General features: G+C 39.2%; 1 protein-coding gene and 7 non-coding genes across 8 annotated transcripts; all 8 read right to left on the reverse strand.

Annotated features, from left to right (window-relative positions):
- Positions 1-1,200: 1,200 nt before the first annotated feature.
- On the reverse strand, positions 1,201-1,330 carry trnay-aua. Its single transcript has 2 exons — positions 1,294-1,330; positions 1,201-1,235 (listed from the first exon to the last, which is right to left on the reverse strand). It is a non-coding gene; the product is annotated as a tRNA-Tyr (tRNA).
- A 480-nt stretch (positions 1,331-1,810) lies between these two features.
- On the reverse strand, positions 1,811-1,938 carry trnay-aua. The gene is made up of 2 exons: positions 1,902-1,938; positions 1,811-1,845 (listed from the first exon to the last, which is right to left on the reverse strand). It is a non-coding gene; the product is annotated as a tRNA-Tyr (tRNA).
- A 1,199-nt stretch (positions 1,939-3,137) lies between these two features.
- On the reverse strand, positions 3,138-3,270 carry trnay-aua. Its single transcript has 2 exons — positions 3,234-3,270; positions 3,138-3,172 (listed from the first exon to the last, which is right to left on the reverse strand). It is a non-coding gene; the product is annotated as a tRNA-Tyr (tRNA).
- Positions 3,271-3,682: 412 nt separating this feature from the next.
- trnay-aua lies at positions 3,683-3,812 on the reverse strand. The gene is made up of 2 exons: positions 3,776-3,812; positions 3,683-3,717 (listed from the first exon to the last, which is right to left on the reverse strand). It is a non-coding gene; the product is annotated as a tRNA-Tyr (tRNA).
- Positions 3,813-4,296: 484 nt separating this feature from the next.
- Positions 4,297-4,426, reverse strand: trnay-aua. Its single transcript has 2 exons — positions 4,390-4,426; positions 4,297-4,331 (listed from the first exon to the last, which is right to left on the reverse strand). It is a non-coding gene; the product is annotated as a tRNA-Tyr (tRNA).
- Positions 4,427-5,625: 1,199 nt separating this feature from the next.
- trnay-aua lies at positions 5,626-5,758 on the reverse strand. The gene is made up of 2 exons: positions 5,722-5,758; positions 5,626-5,660 (listed from the first exon to the last, which is right to left on the reverse strand). It is a non-coding gene; the product is annotated as a tRNA-Tyr (tRNA).
- A 440-nt stretch (positions 5,759-6,198) lies between these two features.
- trnay-aua lies at positions 6,199-6,328 on the reverse strand. The gene is made up of 2 exons: positions 6,292-6,328; positions 6,199-6,233 (listed from the first exon to the last, which is right to left on the reverse strand). It is a non-coding gene; the product is annotated as a tRNA-Tyr (tRNA).
- Positions 6,329-13,895: 7,567 nt separating this feature from the next.
- LOC116333845 (putative claudin-24) lies at positions 13,896-15,817 on the reverse strand. The gene has a single exon (XM_031757117.2). It carries the CDS (start codon positions 15,696-15,698, stop codon positions 15,033-15,035), a length of 666 nt encoding a protein of 221 aa, XP_031612977.1. The 5' UTR covers positions 15,699-15,817; the 3' UTR covers positions 13,896-15,032.
- Between the last annotated feature and the right edge of the window lie 7,979 nt (positions 15,818-23,796).

The following is a 23,796-nucleotide window of genomic DNA, read 5'->3' on the forward strand; positions in this document are numbered from 1 at the left end:
AACATATCAAACACTTCTGAGCTAAATTTACAACTAGAGATGGGTACCGGTATCCGGTGCCACGATGGCACCGGTTCTGACATAAACGGTAGTAACCAGACCGAAAAGCAGCGCACATTTCGGTGCTTTATTTCGGTGCTTTTTTTTCCTGAACCAATTCTAGCCAATCATTTTACGTTTCCGAGGATAGTAGGCGGGGCCAGGTACGTACGTTCTTTTAGAGCAGAGCTACAGATTAAAAACGCCCAAGGCGAAGCGGTCAAAGTCTGGCTGTACTTCACAGCAAAAGATGCAAACTCAGCAGCCTGCAACAAGTGCTTTAAGCTGATACTGTGATACTGTCAAAGGAGGTAACACCTCAAATCCGATGAAACACCTGGCGACGCATAACGGGGTTTTTTTAAGCCGAGAAATGCGCCGTGTTTGATAGCTTGCTGCGAGACCTCACACCGTGCACATCTACTGCGGGTGTGGTGCCTGTTATCGGACCCAGAGTTAGCAACATCCCCCAAGAACCCGAAGAGTAGAGTCCTGGCCCCTAGCCCTGTCAGCGTAGCAGAAATGATGACGGATGATGATGGCAGCAGCAGCCGTTCTCCTCTGCGTGAGTAGCTTCATGTTGTTCGTGTGTAATTAACGTTGAGTAGGCTAACCACATTATTACATTAATGCATGTAAGGTGAACTAGCAAAATGACCAAAGGAAAATTGGAAAACAGTTAAACATGAGAGGTTTTTGGACAAAGTTTGTGTTTTTTCCATTGTTTAAGCACTGCTTCCAGACAAGAGTGAGACCATATATGCCCTATAGCTGCAGAAAAGGCTAACATTGTTATCTTTTTACAAAAAAAAAACAGCTGAACATGAGAGGTTTTTGGACAAAGTGTGTGTTCTTCATTCTTTAAGCACCGGTTTGAGCACCGTTTAAGCACCGGCACCGTTTCAAAAGTACCGGTTTGGCACCGGTATGGGATAAAACCTAAACGATAATCATCCCTACACACGACAATTAGTTACAGCATAGTATTACTGGTATTTTCCTATATTTAGAAGTGATGAGACTTTAATTAATAAATTGAGCACCACACACTATTAGAAGCCTTTGGTTTGAGTCAGATGTGAGCTAAAAACTTGAGTAAGAAAGTAGAATCCAATGCAGATGGACAGTCCTCTATGGAAAGAGAGGATTTCACTAACATCTTCCTTCAAGCTGGAGTTGAACCAGCAACTAAGGATAGCCACGGATACGTCGTCAACCTAATCCACTACCTAAGGTTATGACGCAGTATCCATGTTATGGTCCTCTGCTCTACCAACTGAGCTATTGAAGGAAGACGGGAACAGCCCTTTAATGACTGATGATATCCATATCTGTATGACGTGGCATCCACTCTACAGTCCTCTGCTCTACGAGCTGAGCTATTGAAGGAAGGCGCACACACACAGCTCATTAGGACGGCCTATTTTATCCACAAAACACTGGTCATCAAACAGGTTGCTTGAAAAAAAAATCAGTCTTTTTATTACAAGTTCAGAAGATTATACTTCAGTTATGTATTTATTTACACTATAGTTATATATATACATATATAGATATATATTGCAACTACACACGACAATTAGTTACAGCATAGTATTACTGGTATTTTCCTATATTTAGAAGTGGTGAGACTTTAATTAATAAATTGAGCACCACACACTATTAGAAGCCTTTGGTTTGAGTCAGATATGAGCTAAAAACTTGAGTAAGAAAGTGGAATCCAATGCAGATGGACAGTCCTCTATGGAAAGAGAGGATTTCACTAACATCTTCCTTCAAGCTGGAGTTGAACCAGCGACTAAGGATAGCCACGGATACGTCGTCAACCTCCCACTACCTAAGGTTATGACGCAGTATCCATGTTATGGTCCTCTGCTCTACCAACTGAGCTATCGAAGGAAGACAGGAACAGCCCTTTAATGACTGATGATATCCACATCTGTATGAAGTGGCATCCACTCTACAGTCCTCTGCTCTACGAGCTGAGCTATTGAAGGAAGCCGCACACACACAGCTCATTAGGACGGCCTATTTTATCCACAAACACTGGTTATCAAACAAGTCGCTTAAAGATAATTTATTCTTTTTATTACAAGTTCAGGAGATTATACTTTAGTTATTTATTTATTTACACTATTTATTACAGTTACATATATATATTTGTTGCAACAACACACGACAGTTAGTTACAGCATAGATTAAAAGTAGTATTACTGGTTTTTTCCTATATTTCAGCCTCTAATTAATATACTGAGCACCACACACTATTAAAAGTCTCTGGTTTGAGTCAGATATAAGCTTAAAACTCAAGTAAGAAAGTTACTTAGAAAGTAAAATCCAATGTAGATGGATATATATCAGAACCACTTTAGGAAATTATCTTATTCTTAGAGCCAGATTTGGACCAGCAACCTAAGGATGCCAGTATCCGTTTCCACGTTACCAACTGAGCTACTGAAAGAACCCACACCTAACAGACCAACTGGACCAGTTCAACTACAACAACAAGGTATGCCATAACAATCACAGGAGAAATGCTCATGGATCCATTCTACCGGCTGAACCATCAAAAGTTATGACCAACATTCATAATTGACTACAAAGTCAGAAGACAACATATGTGTTAATTATATGTTTTAACTACACATAACAAGTAGTTAATGAGTATAAACTATGGGCTCAATGCAGCATACAGTATGTTGACTAGTTAAGCAGCACCAAACAGTTATTCCAGTGGAGTTTTGCTTATGTAATGGGATTCAAGGGGTGCAAATACATACTGTTAAATAAATATTTAACATCACAGAGTGAAATATGGAGTTAGCATACATATAAACATCTATGTAGATCTCCATCAGTTAAATAAACAGCCAGATTTAAACCAGTGACGCAAGGTTTCCCATGTTACCCTCTACAGTCCGGCGCTTTACCAAGTGAGCTATCGAAGGAAGACAGCCTGGAGCAGTTCCACTAGAGCAACATCTTTACATGATTATATGATCAGCACAATTCTCTAAAAAGGGCAGTAGTTAAAAGAGCTCTATTAAGCAGAAAATGAACTGATCAGCACTCCGACAAAGAGGATTTCACTAACGCCTCCCTTCAAGCTGGAGTTGAACCAGCGACTAAGGATAGCCACGGATACGACGCCAACCCAATCCTCTATCTAAGGTCATCATGACGTGGTATCCATGTTATGGTCCTCTGCTCTACCAGCTGAGCTATTGAAGGAAGGCACACACACGGAGCTCATTAGGACGACCTATTTTATCCACAAAACACTGGTTATCAAACTGGTCGCTTAAAAAAAATTTCAGTCTTTTTATTACAAGTTCAGAAGATTATACTTCAGTTATGTATTTATTTACACTATAGTTATATATATACATATATATATATATATATCTATCTATATACATATATAGATATATATTGCAACTACACACGACAATTAGTTACAGCATAGTATTACTGGTATTTTCCTATATTTAGAAGTGGTCAGTCTTTAATTAATAAATTGAGCACCACACACTATTAGAAGCCTTTGGTTTGAGTCAGATATGAGCTAAAAACTTGAGTAAGAAAGTAGAATCCAATGCAGATGGACAGTCCTCTATGGAAAGAGAGGATTTCACTAACATCTCCCTTCAAGCTGGAGTTGAACCAGCAACTAAGGATAGCCACGGATACGTCGTCAACCTAATCCACTACCTAAGGTTATGACGTGGTATCCATGTTATGGTCCTCTGCTCTACCAACTGAGCTATTGAAGGAAGACAGGAACAGTCCTTTAATGACTGATGATATCCACATCTGTATGAAGTGGCATCCACTCTACAGTCCTCTGCTCTACGAGCTGAGCTATTGAAGGAAGGCGCACACACACACAGAGCTCATTAGGACGGCCTATTTTATCCACAAAACACTGGTCATCAAACAGGTTGCTTGAAAAAAAAATCAGTCTTTTTATTACAAGTTCAGAAGATTATACTTCAGTTATGTATTTATTTACACTATAGTTATATATATACATATATAGATATATATTGCAACTACACACGACAATTAGTTACAGCATAGTATTACTGGTATTTTCCTATATTTAGAAGTGGTCAGCCTTTAATTAATAAATTGAGCACCACACACTATTAGAAGCCTTTGGTTTGAGTCAGATGTGAGCTAAAAACTTGAGTAAGAAAGTAGAATCCAATGCAGATGGACAGTCCTCTATGGAAAGAGAGGATTTCACTAACATCTTCCTTCAAGCTGGAGTTGAACCAGCGACTAAGGATAGCCACGGATACGTCGTCAACCTAATCCACTACCTAAGGTTATGACGCAGTATCCATGTTATGGTCCTCTGCTCTACCAACTGAGCTATCGAAGGAAGACAGGAACAGCCCTTTAATGACTGATGATATCCACATCTGTATGAAGTGGCATCCACTCTACAGTCCTCTGCTCTACGAGCTGAGCTATTGAAGGAAGCCGCACACACACAGCTCATTAGGACGGCCTATTTTATCCGCAAACACTGGTCATCAAACAAGTCGCTTAAAGATAATTTAGTCTTTTTATTACAAGTTCAGAAGATTATACTTTAGTTATTTATTTATTTACACTATTTATTACAGTTGCATATATATATTTGTTGCAACAACACACGACAGTTAGTTACAGCATAGATTAAAAGTAGTATTACTGGTTTTTTCCTATATTTCGGCCTCTAATTAATATACTGAGCACCACACACTATTAAAAGTCTCTGGTTTGAGTCAGATATAAGCTTAAAACTCAAGTAAGAAAGTTACTTAGAAAGTAAAATCCAATGTAGATGGATATATATCAGAACCACTTTAGGAAATTATCTTATTCTTAGAGCCAGATTTGGACCAGCAACCTAAGGATGCCAGTATCCGTTTCCATGTTACCAACTGAGCTACTGAAAGAACCCACACCTAACAGACCAACTGGACCAGTTCAACTACAACAACAAGGTATGCCATAACAATCACAGGAGAAATGCTCATGGATCCATTCTACCGGCTGAACCATCAAAAGTTATGACCAACATTCATAATTGACTACAAAGTCAGAAGACAACATATGTGTTAATTATATGTTTTAACTACACATAACAAGTAGTTAATGAGTATAAACTATGGGCTCAATGCAGCATACAGTATGTTGACTAGTTAAGCAGCACCAAACAGTTATTCCAGTGGAGTTTTGCTTATGTAATGGGATTCAAGGGGTGCAAATACATACTGTTAAATAAATATTCAACATCACAGAGTGAAATATGGAGTTAGCATACATATAAACATCTATGTAGATCTCCATCAGTTAAATAAACAGCCAGATTTAAACCAGTGACACAAGGTTTCCCATGTTACCCTCTACAGTCCGGCGCTTTACCAAGTGAGCTATCGAAGGAAGACAGCCTGGAGCAGTTCCACTAGAGCAACATGTTTACATGATTATATGATCAGCACAATTCTCTAAAAAGGGCAGTAGTTAAAAGAGCTCTATTAAGCAGAAAATGAACTGATCAGTACTGCTACAAAGAGGATTTCACTAACGCCTCCCTTCAAGCTGGAGTTGAACCAGCGACTAAGGATAGCCACGGATACGACGCCAACCCAATCCTCTATCTAAGGTCATCATGACGTGGTATCCATGTTATGGTCCTCTGCTCTACCAGCTGAGCTATTGAAGGAAGGCACACACACGGAGCTCATTAGGACGACCTATTTTATCCACAAAACACTGGTTATCAAACTGGTCGCTTAAAAAAAATTTCAGTCTTTTTATTACAAGTTCAGAAGATTATACTTCAGTTATGTATTTATTTACACTATAGTTATATATATACATACATATATATATCTCTATATATATACATATATCTATCTATCTATCTATCTATATACATATATAGATATATATTGCAACTACACACGACAATTAGTTACAGCATAGTATTACTGGTATTTTCCTATATTTAGAAGTGGTGAGACTTTAATTAATAAATTGAGCACCACACACTATTAGAAGCCTTTGGTTTGAGTCAGATATGAGCTAAAAACTTGAGTAAGAAAGTAGAATCCAATGCAGATGGACAGTCCTCTATGGAAAGAGAGGATTTCACTAACATCTTCCTTCAAGCTGGAGTTGAACCAGCGACTAAGGATAGCCACGGATACGTCGTCAACCTAATCCACTACCTAAGGTTATGACGCAGTATCCATGTTATGGTCCTCTGCTCTACCAACTGAGCTATTGAAGGAAGACAGGAACAGCCCTTTAATGACTGATGATATCCACATCTGTATGAAGTGGCATCCACTCTACAGTCCTCTGCTCTACGAGCTGAGCCATTGAAGGAAGGCGCACACACAGAGCTCATTAGGACGGCCTATTTTATCCACAAAACACTGGTCATCAAACAGGTTGCTTGAAAAAAAAATCAGTCTTTTTATTACAAGTTCAGAAGATTATACTTCAGTTATGTATTTATTTACACTATAGTTATATATATACATATATATGTATATATAGAGAGATATATATTGCAACTAGAGCAGGGCGATATGACCAAAAATATTTATCACGATATACATTTGAAAATTTGCGATAACGATATAACTGACGATATAATTGATACTAGACAAAATACTTTACAACTCCACAACTTTATTAGTGCAAAAAACCTCATCAATGTATTTTCACTTAAACAAGCAGCTATTTTTTATGTGCATTAAAGTTATATAAAAATTTAACAGTGCAAATCCAAATTCCTTGCTGACAGTTTAACCAAAAGGCATTTCCAGTGGAAATTGGCCGACACATCCTCAGCATAACCATGTATAATATCCACAAAACTTAAAAAGAGGTTATACACACACAATACGGTAATATTATGTTGAAGCACAGTACGTATCACTCCGCGAGGCTCCTGCCTACGATAGCCGTAATGCTCTGACAATCCATCAAGCGGTGCAGCTTCGTAGCTTAGCAAAGTCGTACTGAACCATCGGACAGATTTTTGAGCGCCGTGTACCACATAAAATCGTTTCGAGGTCAGTAAACACAACCAGAATTCATACATAAGGCACACGGGATTATAAGGGGCACTGTCAATTTTCAGAAAAATCAAAGGATTGATTTTAAGTGTGCCGTATTTTCCAAACAACACGGTAATAACGACGGCCTGCTAGCATGCTCTACCAAAAACAGTGCTTTGTTGTGTATCTGACGGACGAAAGCTAAACCAGTTCCACACCACTGAAGTTGCAGCATTTTTACAAACCAGTTCTGGTTCATCCGTTTCATTTAACGATCCACTTTCGCTCTTCTCATTCTGCGTCGCCGCCATGTGCATATGTAAACAAAGGCACTGCGCATGCGCGTTTTACCCATATTCTATCGCGATATTTCATTTTCCTATCGTTGCCCAAAATTACACCGGTATTACCGTGAACGGTATGATATAGCCCAGCCCTAATTGCAACTACAGACGACTAGAGATGGGTACCGGTGTCCGGTGCGTTCTGACATAAACGGTAGTAACCAGACCGAAAAGCAGCGCACATTTCGGTGCTTTATTTCGGTGCTTTTTTTTCCTGAGCCAATTCTAGCCAATCATTTTACATTTCCGAGGATAGTAGGCAGGGCCAGGTACGTACGTTCTTTTAGAGCAGAGCTACAGATTAAAAACGCCCAAGGCGAAGCGATCAAAAGTCTGGCTGTACTTCACAGCAAAAGATGCAAACTCAGCAGCCTGCAACAAGTGCTTTAAGCTGATACTGTGATACTGTCAAAGGAAGTAACACCTCAAATCCGATGAAACACCTGGCGACGCATAGCGGGGTTTTTTTAAGCCGAGAAATGCGCCGTGTTTGATAGCTTGCTGCGAGACCTCACACCGTGCACATCTACTGCGGGCGTGGTGCCTGTTATCGGACCCAGAGTTAGCAACATCCCCCAAGAACCCGAAGAGTAGAGTCCTGGCCCCTAGCCCTGCCAGCGTAGCAGAAATGATGACGGATGATGATGGCAGCAGCAGCCGTTCTCCTCTGCGTGAGTAGCTTCATGTTGTTCGTGTGTAATTAACGTTGAGTAGGCTAACCACATTATTACATTAATGCATGTAAGGTGAACTAGCAAACACCGTTGTAGTTACATGCGGCTGTCTTCTTGTTTGATGGCAGATACTCCCTTCACCCTGGCCAAAAAGGCTAAAATGACCAAAGAAAAAGTGGGAAACAGTTAAACATGAGAGGTTTTTGGACAAAGTTTATGTTTTTTCCATTGTTTAAGCACTGCTTCCAGCCAAGAGTGAGACCATATATGCCCTATAGCTGCAGAAAAGGCTAACATTGTTATCTTTTTACAAAAAAAAACCAGCTGAACATGAGAGGTTTTTGGACAAAGTGTGTGTTCTTCATTCTTTAAGCACCGGTTTGAGCACCGTTTAAGCACCGGCACCGTTTCAAAAGTACCGGTTTGGCACCGGTATGGGATAAAACCTAAACGATACCCATCCCTATTTACAACAGAGAGATCGATCTTTCCTCTCTATCTATGCAGTGTACTGTACTCTTTACTATTGTAGGGCAATCGACCCATTTAAACAGTGTAAACCCTCTCAAAGGCATTTACAGTTATCTTTACTGTCCCTACATCAGTGATTGGGGAAACCAAAACAACCACAGAAGAACAACCTCCTTCTTTAGGTGCTTCCAGCATGTTTGAGGCCTATCATGCCTCAATGAAATGTGATGAACCCAAAATCCTACTTTAGGGTGTCAAACAATGTGTCAAAGTTGAGTACACATGTCAAAGAACTCACAACTGTTGTTACTATGTTTACTCAGACAATGAGGACCTAATGCACTTACGCATCAGGAACTGACATGCTAGAAAATCAGTCTAGCTACCCTACAAAATATACACAAATAATTATTAGTTAGGTTGCTGTAAAACTTGCATGCTATAACTACTCCAGTCACTTCTACTCAGGCTCAGGACTCTAACAGAGTTTGTGATGTTCAGAGAGTCATGTAAATGCATATCATTTATAAGATGATTAGAAACGTCACACCAATGACCACCTTAACTCAAAAACACACGGAACTATTTCAGGCACAACTGCCTGATGTTTTTTTTAATAAGGTGTCATCTGCATTCATTCGCTGATCCCTCTTGGGTGACACAGAGTCTCACTCTGCAGTCGCTGAGTTGGAGCTTGGCACACCGTTGTTGGAGGAGGGCACTCTTTTCACCCCTCACCCTCCTGTTCCAACGCATCTTTATGGTTATTGCTGTGGTTCTGGAATCTTCTCATGATGACTAGTAGGGCCCCAAACCGCACAGAAGTGGTTGACCTCAACCACTGCCTGGGCTGTCAGCTAAGCCATGAATGTTTCCTACTTCTCGCTGGGTCTCTGAAGACTTCTGATCAGCACCCAGTCTCAATCTCAGTCTGGAGATTCCACCCTTGGGATGATTTCTTCCAGCAATACTCTGGCCAGTGCACCTGTATCTCCTTACTAGAAGGAAAAACTTCTAACCATTTGGAAGACATGTCAACCATCATCAAACCACATCTGTCATCTTTCCACTCCTTTAGAAGCAGAGAAACACACATAGATACATCCACCCTGTCGTCATGTGGAGGTGCATCCTCACTACTTTTAGCATTTATCACCCCTCAGTTAAATCTATGGTCTGGAGCACATCAGGATCATTTAGGATCATCAGGGGGTCCTTTGTCCCTCTTTGGGGGGAAACTCCCACTGGGTTTAAATCTGGGACTCTCCACCATTTGACCTTAGAACTGAAGAAGCTTCTTGGATGAGAGGTGAAATGTCTTCAAGCAACTTAAAGAAGTCCAGACGCTTTTCTTTCCAAGCTCCTTAGACTATGATGACCTGGATGACTGAGAACCTTCACAGACAGCACAGGCTGTTGTTGATTCTGGCAGTCTAAAGAGTCATGTGTACCTGGGTGTGTGTTGGCAGTGTCAACAGGTGCTAGTCATTCATTATGTGATGGATTTTGTGAGTGTGGTCGTCTACACTCCTCAGGTTTGTTTTCAGGGCACTCTCTGGCGAAGTTTTCTGCCAACTTCTAACATTTGACATTTTCCAACAATACAGTGTGTTACTATAACCAACAAGCAGCCAGTAAAAACAGTTTCTTTCACACAAAATCAGTAAAACAGAAAAGTAGCAGCTAAAGGGTTAAGTCTGCAAGGCCCGCCCACACTCATGTAAACCTAAAGTCTCCCCTCCTCTGGTCTCCGTCATCCTTCTGCTCCTGCAAAAACAAGCAAACAACCAAACAAACAACAACAAAAAAACACACATGCATCCACCCTTTTTTCACTGTTTGGGGTGGATTAGGCATTAGAAAGGACTAATCCTAAAATAGTTACCGTCTTCTCAATTTCAAGTCAGTCACACTTAGTCCACATCATCAGTCCAGCCACAGTCCAGTCACATGCATTCATACCAGTCATTGCTGATAGTGGAAAACCACGCACGAATGTAAGTATCCACTGGCAGCAATATTACAAAAATAAGAACAATTCTTATTGCTTTTGAAATGGATTTAATCGCTACAATCCTTTTAAACACAGGACTTACCATCTAATATGGTCAGCGTCCTAGGTAGGTGAATTTCCTCAGAAGCCCATTGTGATCTAGAGAAGCTCACCTTATATTTGCTCAGAATTAAAGTATTTTATAGCGCTTTTACTCCCAATCTTGCAGGCCTGCTTTTAAATAATCAACACACAAAATATCACCCCCAGAGGGTTGATACCTGCCAGGTTTTTTCCTAAGTGCACTGTTACAAAAAAACATATTAGGCCCGGTTCTGGACATCTCTAAGTGTAAAAATAACCCCCCAAAACCCCAGTCTTTCTCTTAGAAAAAGAAAACAACCCAAACCTAACTGGCAAAATCAGCCTGGTACTAAAACAAAACCCCAAAATCTGCCAGAAAAATCACAGGAAAAATGTCTTGCTTTCAGGTGAAACAACATGCTGTAGGGGTTAGAACCTGCCATGCAGTGCTGCAGTCACTGATTCTGGCTTTAATTAATAACTGATGCTTACATGGTCTGAAATCAGACTTAAGAGTCACTACCTTTGTTCATTTCCCCCACATAATATTTACTCATTGCCCACAAATGCTCACACAATTCTGGAAAGTCTGGGGCCAACCAACATAGTTCCACCTGAAAAATACACAGAGAAATTTTGCCCCCTTTTTTTATTAGCCGCTGCACAGTTCACACAACACTAATGTTCACCATTAAAAGCTTCCTAAACACAGAATGTGAATTTCTGTGCTTTTTTTTAACTTAGTTTTCAACAGACCCAATCATTTTGTTTAACTTTTCTTTTTTTTTCCAACATAAAACATGTGACATGTTGTCATGTATGTCACAAAACAAGTTTGTTCTCATGTAATCAGAGTGTATATCTGAATGCAAGCTTCACCCATACATCAGAAACAGGAAACTAATTTCAACCCTCTGCTAAATCTTATTCACTTGTTTTATAATCCAGTCACCCTTCCCTTCTAGTAACAATCAACTAATTTGCATATCAGCTCTTAACCCACCAAGTTGACAGGACAACAGAACTGCACGTTCAAAATATTATCACAAAACAGAATTTCCTTCAAACAGTAAATTACTTGTGCTGCACCAATCAAGCAGAAAGCATTTCACAATTTACTATATTAACAACTAAATTTATTGTCTCAGCACTGGTTGGTCAAACCAGAATCTCTCTTTTTTTTTCCCCCTTCACAAGAGTTAAACTCTTGTCCTGCAACCTGGAGAGTTCATTGTCAGCGTTTGATAACAAGTGTCTGTTAAATTTACACAATTTTAACACTGATGAGAGATAACAAGCTGATCTTCATTGCATGTGTGTGTGTGTGTGTTAGTAGGCAGGTTTAATGGATGTGTGTGCAGTGGAGCTGCAGATTCAGCAGGGCATGTCCTTAAAGCTGCCTTTTCTTCACATTTCTCTGTTTATGTGTGTTTGTGTGTGTTATTTTTACCTTTGTTGCAATTTTACGGACTCTTTATCAACCTCCACAAGACAGTCAGCCACAGTTTTCCAACCCAATTTTCATCTGTTCTCACATTAACAACAACAGCCTTCATTTTTCCTCCATGCTCTCTTCTCCCCACTTCTCACAGCTTCTGTCTCTCTCCCACATCTGCAACAGTTCACAGTTGTGGTGTGTCAGGGGCCCAGTGTGCCGTTCTTCTTCAGCTTTGCCTTTTGTCTTTCACTCTTTTCAGTCTCTTCCTTTGCCATTTCAACTCTGAGTATGGCAAATGTGAAATTCACAGTTTTCTCAAGTCCATTCACACACAGTGATGTCGCTGGTGAACCTCTCAGCTTGTGATCAGGAGCGCATGCTTCCATATTTGTACATGCTGCTCAACCCTTTAAGGTTTAAGGTTTAGGGTGTTGCTGTGTGTTCACATTGTCGACTCTTGAAGTGGACGCTGTTGCTCTCGAACTGCATTTTGTCTTCATGGAGTGATTGATTGTCCTCGAAGCTTGTTCTTCAGGTTAAGATGTACATGGAGTGAAGCTGTGTAAATTCAGCCAAAACACGGGCTGGATGTGGTTCCAATTAAGTTAAGCTATCATTTTGCTCCGGCCACTGTGCTTGTGGAGGACGTTGATCCAGTTCCGTAGCCACCTGTACTAACACACTAAAACATTTATTTAATATCATTTTCATCACTACTCACTAACACTTTCATTCTCCAATTCAGTAAAAACACCACTTTTCCACATTTAACACACCTCTTCTCATCATTCATCCCACACACATCAGCCTCTTTTCTTTGTTGACATCTTTCTTTCTCTTACACAACACATACTTCACCCATTTGGAGTTTTCACCCAGACGACCTCCAGGGACACAACCTCCCCACGGCTCCTGTAGCCGCTTTGCTGAGCTCAGCACCCATTGCAGGCGGGCATCCCCTTTGCAGCCTTTGCTTCGGTACAAAGTGCTAAAAACCATAAACCCAAGGACTAAAGAGTCCTTCCCAAGGACAGAAGAGTCCTTCCCACGACAGGCATCGTATTTTGAGGTTTTCCCTCTCTGTGGCCTGCTTGAAAACTCCCCCCAAATCAAAAACAGCTCACCATTGCAGATTCTTTTTCTCACTTCTTTCCTCGTAGTTCGCTAATTTCCTGCATGTGTGAGTCACTGAAGGCCTCTCACGGTTCCCCCTTTTTTGAAAACAAAAGAATGGTGGGACCGGGAGAAGAAATCTGCCACCACAAAATCAAAAGTTGACTAATGTTTTACATTTGTTTTGTTGGATTTAATTCTTTCTTCCTAAATTGATTTATATCTTTTTTAACTTCAGTTCTTATTTTTAAAATGTTTTCATTTGTATCTCTTTTTTAAAGTCTCTTTTTTGAAAATATTTCTTTATTTTTTTATATATTTTTTGCAATTTCTGTAATAATCTTAATAATTTAATTACTTAATCATTTAGTTCCCTGTTCTATTTTAAATTAATCACCATTACAATTTACTTCATAATTGTCATTTATTTTAAAAATCAGATTTTTTAAATGTTTTTTTTTTTGTCTTTAAATATAAAACTCAGTTGTGTTGATTTATGACTGTATTTATATGATAACCTGCCTGAGGTTGTCCTAGTTTGTCTGTATATCTGTAATACTCTGAAGGTTTTAGTGAGTCTGTTTACTCTCTCACATTTTAAATGTCCACAAAAAACGTCTTTTACACACATTAAATGAAACTTTGAGTATTTATTCATTATTTGCAGTCATCTGCTGCTCACATTCATACATTCAATCCTTTTTACAAATCATTCATCTGATTGAACAAAACTGATTACAAACAAGTTGAGCAGTTTCATAACTCACACAGACCTTCATGTTTAAAGATAAAAGATATATTTTTATATTCTATAATCAATAAATCTCTTTTCTGCTTCAGTCTGCTTTAACCACAAAAACAACAGTTTGTCTTCCCTTGTCTCCAAATAAAAACAATAAAAGAGATGAAATCCAGACTTAAGACTAACAATAAAAACTACATAAAGTGTTTAAATGAAACGAATAAAGCAGGAAACCGCAGCAGCTTTCATCTCTTTGGCTCCAGGAAAACTAAAGCAAACATCTCAACGATTGAAACAAAGATAAGTCACCGCAGGGAATAAAACGCTCGACAGATCCTGAAGGTCTGGGTGTGTTGCTCAAATATTCTTCACTGGGTTTTTTTTTCTGCTGCTCATAAACATCCGAAATCAGAACTATAAACTGCCATCTCTCATCATTTTACGGTGATTGCATGCAGTCCAATTAACAGCAGGACAAAATAATCTGATTTATTTTCTCTCTGATTCTTTAGTTTAAACCACCAAAGCAGTTAACAAGCAAGAACATCTTTGTCCTACATGTTATTTTTAGATGTTAAATTTAAATAAAAACATAAACTCTGATTTAGTCTGAAGCTTTATTTTAGAGAAATTTCATCCCTCCTAACAGATTAAGAAGGAAATTTAAATCTGTTTGTGATCAAGAACATTTTAAACTTATATCTTTCAAACCCTCTGAAACCATCTAAATTCTATAGAGAAATCATCTGTTTTACTGCAGGTTTGGACTGAACCTCCTGATCTGGTCTCACTTTGTCAAATTAGAGGAGCAACCTCACACCTCCCTGTTGTTCTATTCAGATCTAGTTGTGACAGTTGTTTGGGTAAAGTCTAGTTTTAAGAAAATTTTTAACCTCTTCTTTGGATACAACCTCAAAACCAGGAATGTAACATCCCTTCTGGAAAGTCACTGAAATACTCCAATCTGATCTCAAGAGTCACAAATTTGAAGTGTGGTAGTCCAACGTTTAGTTTTAGATGCAGAAAAAGTTAAAGGAGACTTGTAGCAGCCTTTTTATGAGGTGGTCTCAGACATACTCAGACTTGATTCTCATGGAGTCAGGTTCTAGCTTCGTCAGGACTGGAGGGACATCAACTGGTCTGTTACTGTTTAGCTTCTGCACATAAAAACAGGAAATTAGCAGCAAAATTCCTGCAGCTAGATAAAGGACGCCGGCCGTCCAACCACAGAACAGAGCATCCCCAAATTCCCATCGTGGGACCATGTCAGGCACTGACTCATCGAAGAACTGTTCGACCGTCACATGGGCGATGTAGGAAACTGGGATGAGGTCCAGGATCCCCGCCACCAGGCACAATGCCCCACTGGTTGCCTTCAGGGCCTTCTTACAGCTCACGTCCTCCAACTGTTGCCGGCAGCCGTTGACAAGGTGGAGGCCGGGTATGGCAAGCAAAATCCCCAGCATTCCTACCCCTAGCGCTGTGCACATGAGGATCCGGGCTAGCTTGATCTCTGGTCGCAGCCCCAGCAGACTGTCATAGGGCCTACACTCCAGTGTTCCCTGCTGATTGAGCACGCAGGTCTCCCAGAGGCCCACCCCAAGAGTCTCTGTGACCAGCAAGTTGGACAGTGTGAGCCATGAGGACATCAGGGTGGTGGCCAGAGAGCAGAGCCAGGCCCCCGCTGAGATCAGAACCCCCACCAGCTCCAGAACACTGATGATAAGGTCCATGATGGTGATGCTGTGGCTTCAGAGAGTGCTGGTCTTTACCTTGCTGCTGTCAGGAGGTGGGCCAGCTCGCACATCACTGTTCCCAGAGAGAGACACTGCATTCAGGCCCAGTCAGGAGGGTTATCACCCCCCTCTCAAGGCAGAGGCAGAATGTGATTGGCTGACTGGAAACAACAGCATCGCTGTGAGGTCGCCTGTAGACAGGATGTTATCGATGCCCACATCTCAGACTGAAAGGCGTTTGAAGTCAGCAACGTCACTTGTTCTGCCTCCCTGCTGCCTTCCTCCTTCCCCCTTCCTCTCTATTTTACACAGCGTCTGTTTGGTCTTCATTCAGCTGATTGAGATATATCAGAAGGAAACATGCACACACTCCTCTCCACCATTACAGAAACCTGAGTGAGTGAGAGTGTAATGCAGCAACCCGTTCTCACTCCCGACGCGTAAAATACCGACGATTTGTCACATCCCTAAACTTCTCATGCTGACGCAAAAGGTACCCTTCCACGTTTTTATGAAACACTGTGGGTTGTCAATTCATTCCAATATGCAGAAGTTCATTGAGAATTTTAACATTTCTAGGCAGGTTACATCCCCTAGATTCACAACAGCAGTTTGAGAGCTTAATGTCAAAATGTTTGATTGGTTAATGATTTTTTTTAAATTTCTGACTTAACATTTAAACCTTTAAATAATCTGAGTCGCTGTAATTCAGAAGATAATTCAGAAAACACTCAGTTTTACTATAACTTTTTATTCTTAAAGTGTGTCGTTAACCAAACTCCATGAAGGTCAAATAGAAGATCTACAACTGTCATTCAGAACCCTACAGTCAGCAGTTTTATTCAGATTTGCTGCACTGCTCAGTTTATTTTTAAAAGCAAAGACCTCGCATGTAGTCATGCTGCAGTACAGCTATAGAAACATTTCTCCATATTTCCTCCTGAAATACTTTCAACCTATAGACCTATAAATCTGCAGGCTTTTGGAGTTTCTGTTCACCAACACAAAGCAAGAAACTCTGAAGTATTTTGTATTGAAAAACCAATTTACTCACATTCACTGTAGGAAACAAAACTTGCAAGAACTGTGTTTTTAATAATGGAGTTCTATGAGGTTTTCATGTGACTTAGAAAGTTAAAAATACTCAGCAGAGTCTGATTGATCATTCAGTCTCATATTTAGATTCTTTGTGGAGACATTTCAGTGTTTAAGAGTCTGTTGATCAGGCGAGCAGCAGGGTGCTCACAGTGAGAGCATCAATACCTAAAAGTCTTTAATCATCACTCTCTGTGTTCCTTTCTGGTAATGTGTAACAGGACTATATTTTTGAATGGAGCCTGACTGGATAATGGTCAGCTCATATTTCCAGTAGGCTGTTTAATCAGTAACCTGACTTCATACCAGACTCCATTTGAAAATCACATAATTTGAAGATAACCTGCAGCACAGTTACATCTCAGTGCAGAACTTCAATTAGAAAAAGAAAGAATGTTTTCTGAGCTTCAGTGTTGCTGTTTGCTGGCCTGGTGATGCCTCCTGTTGGACATTAGCAGAAACTGCACATCATTTTTTTTGTTAGATTTTACAGGCTGTGTTCTGCTGTAAAAAAATAGTAAATCACATAATAAATTGCACATCATCATCTTTATATATCATAGTTAAGCCAAATGTATCTAAATGCTGGCCTGATCAAATTCTTAAAGTTCTATACCAAGGTTATTAAAGTTAAATAAAACAAAAAAAACAGAACTAGCTGTATTATAAATAAAGTAATATAAAACTAACTAACGAATAACATAAAATAAAATTATGACAATTAAAACTGACTGAAACACTTTTGTTACCTCGCCCACTGTTCAGAAACATTTCTACTCTGTAGAAATCCAATGTTTTGCAACTCTTCTGAGTTCATTCTCGTGTCCCATGTTAGTGTTTTCAGTTTCTTTCCCAGCTGTGTTCTCCATGTGTTTCTACTTCCCTCGTTACTCCCTTGTGCTTTTAAGCCCTGTGTTTTTCTCTGCCCGTTGTTGTGTCTTCCCTCATAGCTGTGTGGTTTTAGTCTGCTCCTTTTTCCCTTGTAACTCCTAGTTTTAGTTGATTCGGTGCTATCTGGTTTTTTAATATAGGGCTGTTTTAATTTTTTTGTATTCTGTGGGGGTTTTTTGTTTGGTTTTGGGTTTGTTTGTTTGTTTGTTTGTTTTTTTGCTGTTCTGTTTGATTATATTGTTGTAAACTTATTCACTGTACAGCACTTTAGTCCTGTGCTGAGTATTTTAAAGTGCTTCATAAATAAAGTTTCTGTTTTGTAGTGCTCTGTTTGTTTTTCAGCAAAATAAAGCTTTTGTTAAGACTTTTGAGTTTATCCTCATGTGTATGGAATACTGCATTTGGTCCTCATCCTGCCTGCCACAGCATTATATGGCAGTTCAGATCACCTCTCTGTGTCATGCAGAGTTATCACAGTGAACTAAAACTGAGCTCAAAGGTAAACAATGTAAAACATATCTTCATTATGAGACTCTGCCCCAGATAAAAACCTTCCATAATATTATAATCAAAACACTGAAATTAAAAACAAAAATTCCAGACATGAAAAGTAAACTGAAACCTCAAACTCACCCTGTAAACTGTCAGCTTTCAAACTTTCAAACTCAATAAAAAATGACACCTGCAGTATTTTTAGGACAGAACAATTTCAAATTTCCCATCTTGTTTTTTAAAGTCAGGAAACAGTTAGGTAGATATCCTCCCAGATGAATATGATCAATGTGAGCTGTGTAAGCTCAGGTCTGGAGCTCACTCACCTCACAGTCTGAATGGAGGAGCTGACGGTGCCATGGTCCTGGGTCTGTGCTCCTTGTTTCCCTAATTACTCCTAGTTCCTAGTTTTGTTTTTGTTTTCTTGTATTCAGTTTTCAAGAGTTATTTTTTTGTACATAAAAAAATAACTCTTGAATAAAGCTGCCTCTTTTAGTTCATTATGTCGTGTTTGGGTCCTAGCTCGGCCTGCCACAAATGAAGTTCAGTTTAAGTAACATGTTGGTGGAGGCATTAGATTATTGTTTAAAACAAAGAAAGACATCCATCAGAATATCACCAGAAGACCCCTGAGTGAATAAGAAATCAGACTCTATGATCAAACTCAGTCCAGGACTTGGAGTTTGTGCAGCTGTGGGATCATTATGTGCAGAATACTGCCCATCAGACCGAGTGACTGCCCAGAAGGGTCAGGGTTAGATACCCCCCTAACTCTTGTTGATGATCTCTGACAAAGCGGTTGAATTGGACACCGCACTGGGTGGAAAAGAATATCAAGAAGTATGAATTTTTGTCTGAAAAGAATCATGGCAGCAGCAGAAATACTGAATGGATAAAAGGAGCACAAAGAATTTGGAAAATGAAGATTTCATAAAGTTAAGAGAGTACTTAGTATTATAAATAAACTTCAGACGCTCTCCTCATCTCTTTAGATCCATAAAAATGTGTCTTTAGTAATGATATAAAATGTTTCATGTTTTGGATTGGACTACTGCACTCACCTGCCTAAACAGTTTAAAGGAATCATCAAGGTACACACTGAGGTTTTTTACATTTGACTTACAATAGGAAGATAAGGGGCCCAGAGCACCGTCAGTGTGTTTACTTACAGAGCTGCCAAAAATTACAACTTTTGTTTGGTTTTCATTTAGTAAAAAAAAACAAATGACATCCACTGTTTAAGGTCTTCAAGGCACCACAGTAACAGCTGAAGTGAGTCTGTCCCTGCTTTTAAACGCAGCAAGTCATCAACAATAGAATAATAGAGTAATAATAGAATAAAAGCAGCATTAACAATATTTGGAATGTGTTGAACAGTATTAGTAAAAATGTATTTTACACTGAATATTTTGTAAAGATTAACAGACAGTAAGAGTCTTGGAATCACAAGGGGCTGGGCAGAAACTTGGGGACAGGATTTCTAGCTCTATTTTTTTTCATCTATAATGTATATTTTGAAGCCTTTCAAAAAACATGAAAATAGCAAAACTTTTTTTTTATCAGACTGGTAGCAGACATCATTTTAGTAGTTAAAGGACTGTTTCATTGCAGTCTCAGTTTCTCAGTATACTGGAAACACTCTTTAAAGACAGATTAGATGACTTCATTGAGAAACAAAAACTGCTCACTGACAATATTGTTTCAGAAAAGACAGATAAACAACTGTGGCATTGTGGGAATATTGGATATTTGTAAAAAACAAAACAAAAAAACAATTCATTAGGTCAAACATGTTGGAATTAATAAAGTGGTAAGATTTAAAACTGGTCAAACAACGTACAGAGCAAGAAATAACCTGTTACCAGAAAATATGTAGCTATAGCCAGAGGGCTGTCTGTAGCTCAGGAGTTAGAGCCCTTATAAAGCTCTATATGCATGAAACAGGGTGTTAAATATTTAAACTCTTTAAAATTTGAACATTATTAGTGCCATGTATACTCTGTGCGGCAAGGGGGGGTGAGGAACCAAATGCAGGACAGAGACTGATGTGAAAACAGCTTTATTGCTGAACTTGACAGACTAGGAGCAGGATGCAAAATAAACACATGGCTACAGCTGAAGCTAAGAAAGAGGGAAACAGAGCACACAGCGTGAAGGAAGAAATGATATGATAAAGAATTAAGGACAACCAAGGGCTTAAATACACATAAGCTAACAAGGCAAATAGAACACAATACAACATGAATAACATAACAAATGTTTAAACTGAAACATTTTACAAGTTAAAGCACAAACTGAGGTGCCAAATGTTCAGTCAGACATTAAGGCCAATTCAGCACTCGGACTCTTTTCAGGTTAAACCATGCTGTCATAATAGCTGCAGTATGTTGTTTTGGATTGTCCTGCTGAGATACACAAGGCCATCCCTGAAACAGACGTCACCGGCAGCATATGTTGGTCTAAATCCTTTATATATCTTTCAGCATTCATAGTTCTTTTCAAAACATGCAGCCCATACCGTGTACAGTTTCCCAGTCTGAACATTTGTCATGTTATCTATGTTCTGTTGTGAATAAAATATTTTTGTTGTAATTTGAAAGTCTTTTAGTTTTCATTTTGTTCAAATTTAAAGAATATCACAACTTTCTCCTGTGAGTAAGTTACAGATGTAGTGCACTTACTCAGATTCAGAATCAGAATCAGAATACTTTATTGATCCCTAGGGGAAATTATTTTTCGTTACAGTGCTCCATTATAAACAAACAATAAAAAGACAGACAATACACAAATAAGAATAGCACCATATGCATATATATACATAAAGTCGCTTATTAATAAATATCTGAAAAGGGAAGAACATGTCCAAAAAGGGTGTAGCTATTGCAGTAAACAGTGTGTTAGATGGAGGAGTTGTATAGGGAGATGGCCACAGGCAGGAATGATTTCCTGTGTCGTTCAGTGGTGCTTTTCGGTAATCTCAGTCTCTCACTGAACGTGCTCCTGTGACTGACCAGCATGTCATGGAGTGGGTGGGAGGTGTTATCCAACATTGTCTTTATCTTGGACAACATCCGCCTCTCCGACACCACCTTGAGGGAGTCCAGCTCCATCCCCACAACATACTGGCCTTACGGATCAGTTTATCGAGTCTGTTGGCATCTGCGACCCTCACCCTGTTCCCCCAGCATGCAACAGCATAGAGGATCGCACTGGCCACAACAGACTCATAGAAAATCCTGAGCATTTTCTGGCAGATGTTGAAGGACCTCAGTCGCCTCAAAAAATAGAGACGACTCTGGCCCTTCCTGTAAAGTGCTGTGGTGTTTTTAGCCCAGTCCAGTTTATTGTCAATGTGTACTCCAAGGTATATATAATAATCCACAATGCCAACACTGACTCCCTGGATTAAAACAGGGGTCAAGTGTTTCCTGGTCTTCCTGAAGTTCATTGATGTTTGAGAAAACTGTTACATATAAAATGTGTAAGAACCTGTGTGCATGCATGTTTTAGTTCTTCCTGTTTTGTTTTTTTTCTCTCCATACTTTAAACTTCTTTCCCTAATAGTTTTCTGTCAAACATGTGGGTTAAGAGAGTTCGGATACATACGTGTTGCTAGTCTTAGATTTTATGTTGGGCCTCTCTTTGGGGCTGGATGAAGGAGTCAGGCTCTTTTGTTATAATCTTTACTCTTTCAGTCTTAAAATCTGGAGTCGCTCTCAAGTAGCAAAAATACACGCTCTTATCTGATCAATAAACCGTTGACCACCCTTATTGTTTACAGAGACGGGAAATTACAGCCTTATTTTCTTCTTGTATGTCAACATTTCTTTGTCTGCAGGCTCATATCTCAGAAACAAATGGCAACATGAACACCAGCGTAAAAAAGGGTTATTTGTGAGGAACCTTGTTTTTGTTCTTGGTGAGGGCTTAACAGCTGTGTGAAGAGAAAGTGAAATGGTGTCAGGATATGTGTTGCGAGTCTATGGTGGGCCTCTCTTCAGGGCTGAATGAGGGGGAAAGACAGGCAAGACAGGGTCTTGTGTCACGCTATTTTGTTATAATATTTACCCTGCCACTGTTACATTAGGAAGGGGCCCTCATGTAGCAAAAGAGTACACACTCTTATCTGAACCATAAACCTTTGTCAACACTTATTGTTCGCGGACTTGGGAAATCACATCAGCATTCAAAAATAGACAAAGCAATTTAGGACGACAGGACATAACGTTCAAAAAACATATTACCACACAAATTCTGTTCCCTGGGCAAACAAAGGCAGATCCATTATCAGATATTTCACAGTCACAGACTGTTACAATGTTTGTTTCATAACTTTGATTCCCACTGTTTGGTCACTGTTTTGTTTTGTTTTTACCAATGAGAGTAGTCGAATGAAACAAGTCAGATTCTCTGCCATCTCTGGTGGATATTCCAGCCTACCTGAATAAGTGTTTTGAAGGGGTAGTAATTTTAATATTGCTCATGCTGCTGACAGCTCACAGAATTAAAATACAACATGCCATTCCATGGGTGAGAACTGGATGTTTATTTATGTGTGTTCCCATATGTTTTCTGGTCACAAGGTAATTAGCAGTAAATAATTTTTCTGCACCTTTAGCGGTTACACGGTGGCTTTTACTCACTACACAAGTAAACAACAACAACAAAAGTTGCATTAACTGAAGTAGCAAAATTGCATGTAATCAGTTTGGTTTGACAAGTTGCTTAACGTTACAAATACAGTCACACTTGATCAAGCACCCAAAGGTGGAGAAAGTAAAATTTTAAAAATTAAAGGTCAGTGTTAAACTGGAACAACAAACCTCACAGGTTTAATATCAGGAAATAGGAAAAATGAAAAATGAAGATGATTGTGTAAAAGAATACTCTCTGAAAGTTGAAAAAAATTAACAGACTCAACTGTCTTAGGAGGCCTTAGCTGAACTTCAGGGATGTTTTGAGGTGACAGACTAGGAGACACTCTACCATAAGTATTTTCATTATTTACTAGACTATCATTGTGGTTTCTGATGAGTGTCCCAAATCACATAGTTGCATGCATTGTGGCCTTTTTGTCGTGCTTTCTAAGTTAGCAAGCTCTAAAGTAGAAATACTGAAATGTTTATGTTTATTTTGTTGGCAGACAGAGCGATAATCCATTGAGTCTGGACTTTATTCCATCTATTTTCAACTACGTTCTATCTCCAGAGAAGAGGAGAAGAAAAATGAGGCTGGATGTGTTCAACAGAAAACAGAAAGCAAAGCTACAACGGATAGAGCAAATAAAGCTATCTGCAGAAGGCATCACTCCAGGGTGAGTATATCAAAGTCTTTATCTAGCAAACTGTTGTAATCTACTTGTTTTTCTGTTGCATGTTGATTTGGTCTCTTACTCTGACTATCATACTTAAATTAATGCATGTAAAAGATCTTCTTAATCTGTTCAACCCACTTTATCCTACTTGGTAAAATTATAAACCAAAACGTTTCTGCACAATTGTTTGTAAGTTTAGTACAAGCTAGAAGCGGTATCATGTACTGTAGTAGTATATTGTAGGAATAGAATGATTGACAAAAGTGCGGTTTACATCTTAACACCTCTTAATATATATTTTTT

Source organism: Oreochromis aureus, linkage group 23 (genome assembly GCF_013358895.1).
Source record: "Oreochromis aureus strain Israel breed Guangdong linkage group 23, ZZ_aureus, whole genome shotgun sequence".
NCBI classification, from domain to species: Eukaryota; Metazoa; Chordata; class Actinopteri; order Cichliformes; family Cichlidae; genus Oreochromis; species Oreochromis aureus.